This window comes from Babylonia areolata, chromosome 12, assembly GCF_041734735.1.
Source record: "Babylonia areolata isolate BAREFJ2019XMU chromosome 12, ASM4173473v1, whole genome shotgun sequence".
NCBI classification, from domain to species: Eukaryota; Metazoa; Mollusca; class Gastropoda; order Neogastropoda; family Buccinidae; genus Babylonia; species Babylonia areolata.
The window spans coordinates 4,559,348-4,564,347 of record NC_134887.1 but is presented as its reverse complement, the minus strand read 5'-3'; the positions used below and the strand labels follow the sequence as shown (position 1 = coordinate 4,564,347).

Here is a 5,000-nt window from a genome sequence, read left to right as displayed (position 1 = left end):
CAAACGATCAGGATCATTACATTAGTGATAGGCGATTCAGGAAGAGACGAACCGAAAATAGGCGAACTGGGGTCACCATGTTAGCAATAGGCAAATCAGAAAGAGAAGAATCAGAAATAGGCGAATTGGTATCACTGTGTAAGTAATAGGCAAATCAGGAAGAGACGAACCGAAAATAGGCGATTCAGGATCATTTTGTAAGTGATAGTCGAAACTGGATGAGACGAATCAGAAACAGGCGAATTGGGATCACTATGTAAGTAATAGGCAAATCAGGATATAGGAAATAGGCGAATCAGATTACTATATAAGCGAATGACGAATCAGGAAAAGACGAACCGAAAATAGGCGACTTGGGATATCTGCGTAAGCAATAGGCAAATCAGGAAGAGACGAATAAGAAATAGGCGATTCAGGAATAGGCGAATTGGGATCACTGTGTAAGTAATAGGCAAATCAGGACGAGACGAATCAGGAATAGGCGAACCAGGATCACTATTTTCGGAGACGAACCGGAAACAGGTGAATGGGAACGCCACCCGTCGCGCTGTCTGACCGAGGTTGGCTGACCACATGTCACACACCTGTGTGACACACTCTGCCTGCTGGACTGATCGTGCGATGAGTGTATCACAGCCTTAACCAGGACCCCCCCTCCATCCAATCTCCTCCCCCTACCCCTAAAAGAAAACAACAGTTGCAGTCCCCCCCCCCCCGCCCCCCTCACCCCCTCCCACCCCCCACGCCCCCCCACGCCCCCCCACCCCTCCCCACCACCCCCGCCCTCACACACCACAACAACAGCTGCAGCATGTAAATCATCGTCGATTCCCCCACAAAAAAAGAAAATCCCCACACAAAGAAGGACCACAGCGTGACGATGACACGTCCATCATGCTCTGCGTGCTTGCTCCTAGTGTTGTGCGGAGCTCCCATCGCCACCCGGGGAGCGATCTTCACAGCGGAAGAGACTGGTCAGATCCATGAGTTCATCCAGACGGCCATGGCTTGCTCCCAGATACCCGGGCTGTCCCTGGCCGTGGTGAGGGGGGAGGAGAGGTGGACAGAGGGGTACGGGGTGGAGGACGTGTCCAGCGGACGTCCGGTAAGCAGTGCCAGCCTGTTTGGGGTGGGGTCCCTGACCAAGGCCTTCACCGTCAGTCTGCTGGCCTTGCTCCTCAACGAGACCTCGGGGTCAGTACGTGTGGGGAAGTGTTAATTCTTTCAGAACTGCCTTGAAGGTTTTATCAGAAAAGTGTTACAGGTTTTCCATAGCCTTTTGCGGCCATCAGGGACATGAGTTTATACCCACTGTGTTCAGAGGTCGGTACAGGAAGACGGGACCCGATCGTCCCTTTCTGTCGTTTTAACTCTCTCCATACGAACGGCGAAAGAGACGACGTTAACAGCGTTTCACCCCAATTACCATCATCAAAATATTGCAAGCGGAAGGCTCTTATACTGAAGAGGTGAATGTTGACAAAGATACCACAATTCTGACGACGGAAACTAAAGGTTAGGTCATTCAGACACCCACTGGACATCCGAGGGGTCTGTGTAGAGGAGAAGAGAGGACTGGCCGTACTGAGTGAGTTAACCTCCCCAGAACTGAAGTGATAGTAACGATTCACACCTGCGTGGAGTGAGGAAACTCTGAGCGCCTTTCCCAAGGACAGACCACCATGCTGTAACCAGGCCAGGATCACCCATCACTGGTGACCACTGGATCCCAACACCTGTCCCGTTCTGCTCTGGGGCCGCCAGTAAGATTCAGATGATTTGAAAACTAAGACAACGACAGTTTGCCAACGTCGTTCACAGACTGCCTCACCTGTCAGTGTTCTGCAGCAGTCGTTCTAACCATTGTCGTGATCCAGATCACTGTTTGCATCATGGAACAGTTTGTTCAGTACTGAGTAGTGATCCAAAGCACTGTTTGCATCGTGGAACAGTTTGTTCAGTACTGATTGAGTAGTGATCCAAAGCACTGTCTGCGTCGTGGAACAGTTTGTTCAGTACTTACTGAGTAGTGATCCAAAGCACTGTATGCATCGTGGAACAGTTTGTTTAGTACTGATTGAGTAGTGATCCAAAGCACTGTATGCATCGTGGAACAGTTTGTTCAGTACTGAGTAGTGATCCAAAGCACTGTTTGCATCGTGGAACAGTTTGTTCAGTACTGATTGAGTAGTGATCCAAAGCACTGTATGTATCGTGGAACAGTTTGTTTAGTACTGATTGAGTAGTGATCCAAAGCACTGTTTGCATCGTGGAACAGTTTGTTCAGTACTGATTGAGTAGTGATCCAAAGCACTGTATGTATCGTGGAACAGTTTGTTTAGTACTGATTGAGTAGTGATCCAAAGCACTGTTTGCATCGTGGAACAGTTTGTTCAGTACTGATTGAGTAGTGATCCAAAGCACTGTATGCATCGTGGAACAGTTTGTTCAGTACTTACTGAGTAGTGATCCAAAGCACTGTATGTATCGTGGAACAGTTTGTTCAGTACTTACTGAGTAGTGAAACACGACTTACTACCTGTGATCATTTACAAAACTTGAACCTCATCAAAAAATGCCGGAACTCTGCCTACACTTTTTAACTAAGTTGTCCGTATGTTTGTGAAGGGTACTGTCGTTGCTCTGATTGTTTACACGATAACGAGGCGCCATGTCCGAGGCGGTTACTTCGTTGAACTGATCAGTTGTTCACCAGTGATCAGGGTTGGAGGCCCCGGTTTTGGATGGTGTTGTCTCCTTGGGAAAGAAACTTTCCCCTAGACGTGGGGGAACAGACATGCTCACCTTTTCTCAACCCAGATGTGAATAGGTATTTCTCTTCGGTCAGGGGTGGTTAGAACAGTCAGGTGATGTTAAAACAGTCAGGGGAAGTCAAAACAGTCAGGGGAGGTCAAAACAGTAAGGGCAGGTTAAAACAGTGAGGGGAGGTCAAAACAGTCAGGGGAGGTTAAAACAGTCAGGGGAGGTTAAAACAGTCAGGGGAGGTCAAAACAGTCAGGGGAGGTTAAAACAGTGAGGGGAGGTTAAAACAGTGAGGGGAGGTCAAAACAGTCAGGGGAGGTTAAAACAGTGAGGGGAGGTTAAAACAGTGAGGGGAGGTCAAAACAGTCAGGGGAGGTTAAAACAGTCAGGGGAGGTTAAAACAGGGGAGGTTAAAACAGTCAGGGGAGGTCAAAACAGTCAGGGGAGGTTAAAACAGTCAGGGGAGGTTAAAACAGTCAGGGGAGGTCAAAACAGTCAGGGAAGGTCAAAACAGTCAGGGGAGGTTAAAACAGTCAGGGGAGGTTAAAACAGTAAGGGCAGGTTAAAACAGTCAGGGAAGGTCAAAACAGTCAGGGGAGGTTAAAACAGTCAGGGGAGGTTAAAACAGTAAGGGCAGGTTAAAACAGTCAGGGAAGGTTAAAACGGTCAGGGGAGGTTAAAACAGTCATGGGAGGTCAAAACAGTCATGGGAGGTTAAAAAAGTCAGGGAAGGTTAAAACAGTCAGGGAAGGTTAAAACAGTCATGGGAGGTTAAAACAGTCATGGGAGGTTAAAACAGTCATGGGAGGTCAAAACAGTCATGGGAGGTTAAAACAGTCAGGGCAGGTTAAAACGGGGGAGGTTAAAACAGTCAGGGGAGGTCAAAACAGTCAGGGGAGGTTAAAACAGTCAGGGGAGGTCAAAACAGTCAGGGAAGGTTAAAACAGTCAGTGGAGGTTTAAACAGTCAGGGGAGATCAAAACAGTCAGGGGAGGTTAAAACAGTCAGAGGAGGTCAAAACAGTCAGGGGAGGTCAAAACAGTCAGGGGAGGTCAAAACAGTCAGGGCAGGTCAAAACAGTCAGGGAAGGTTAAAACAGTCAGGGGAGGTCAAAACAGTCAGGGCAGGTCAAAACAGTCAGGGAAGGTCAAAACAGTCAGGGGAGGTCAAAACAGTCAGGGGAGGTTAAAACAGTCAGGGAAGGTTAAAACAGTCAGGGAAGGTTAAAACAGTCAGGGGAGGTCAAAACAGTCAGGGGAGGTCAAAACAGTCAGGGAAGGTTAAAACAGTCAGGGGAGGTCAAAACAGTCAGGGGAGGTCAAAACAGTCAGGGGAGGTCAAAACAGTCAGGGGAGGTCAAAACAGTCAGGGCAGGTCAAAACAGTCAGGGCAGGTCAAAACAGTAAGGGGAGGTCAAAACAGTCAGGGGAGGTTAAAACAGTCAGGGAAGGTTAAAACAGTCAGGGGAGGTTAAAACAGTCAGGGGAGGTTAAAACTCTCAGGAGAGGATAAAACAGGGGAGGTTAAAACGGTCAGGGAAGGTTAAAACAGTCAGGGGAGTTAAAACAGGGGAGGTTAAAACGGTCAGGGGAGGTCAAAACAGTCAGGGGAGATCAAAACAGTCATGGGAGGTTAAAACTCTCAGGAGAGGATAAAACAGGAGAGGTTAAAACGGTCAGGGGAGGTCAAAACAGTCAGGGGAGATCAAAACAGTCAGGGGAGGTCAAAACAGTCATGGGAGGTTAAAACTCTCAGGAGAGGATAAAACAGGAGAGGTTAAAACGGTCAGGGGAGTTAAAACAGGGGAGGTTAAAACGGTCAGAGGAGGTTAAAACGGTCAGGGAAGGTCAAAACAGTCAGGGTAGGTCAAAACAGTCAGGGTAGGTCAAAACGGTGGAAGGAGAGGATTGGGCTAGCCAGACATCTCCCCACCTACTTCATGTCGTGTGTGAATGCACTGTCGCCAAACACAACCAAATCCTGTGTTTCTTTTCTTCCTCTTCTGCTGTTCGTGAGTCCAAACTTCCCACGTTCTCTCCTTTGTGCGAGTGGCATATGTTCAATGTCTATAACCGTGTTTACCCTGCCATGTATAGGCAGCCATACTCCGCTTTGGAAGGTGTACCAAAATGTGAGGCAAGGCTTGTGCTTTACTAGTTTTCAACCCAGGGTTTATTACCAACCGATGACGGCAGTTTGTAATGCTTGTTGCACAGCATCCACTGGCAGAGTTGAGT

At 48.2% G+C, this 5,000-nt stretch overlaps 1 protein-coding gene across 1 annotated transcript in view; it reads left to right on the top strand.

Annotated features, from left to right (window-relative positions):
- Positions 1–880: 880 nt before the first annotated feature.
- Positions 881–5,000, top strand: part of LOC143288244 (uncharacterized) — a 19,726-nt gene continuing 15,606 nt past the window's right edge. The window contains exon 1 of the mRNA XM_076596593.1: positions 881–1,194. Coding sequence (XP_076452708.1) covers positions 881–1,194 — 314 coding nt within the window. The remainder of the gene's footprint in view (positions 1,195–5,000) is intronic.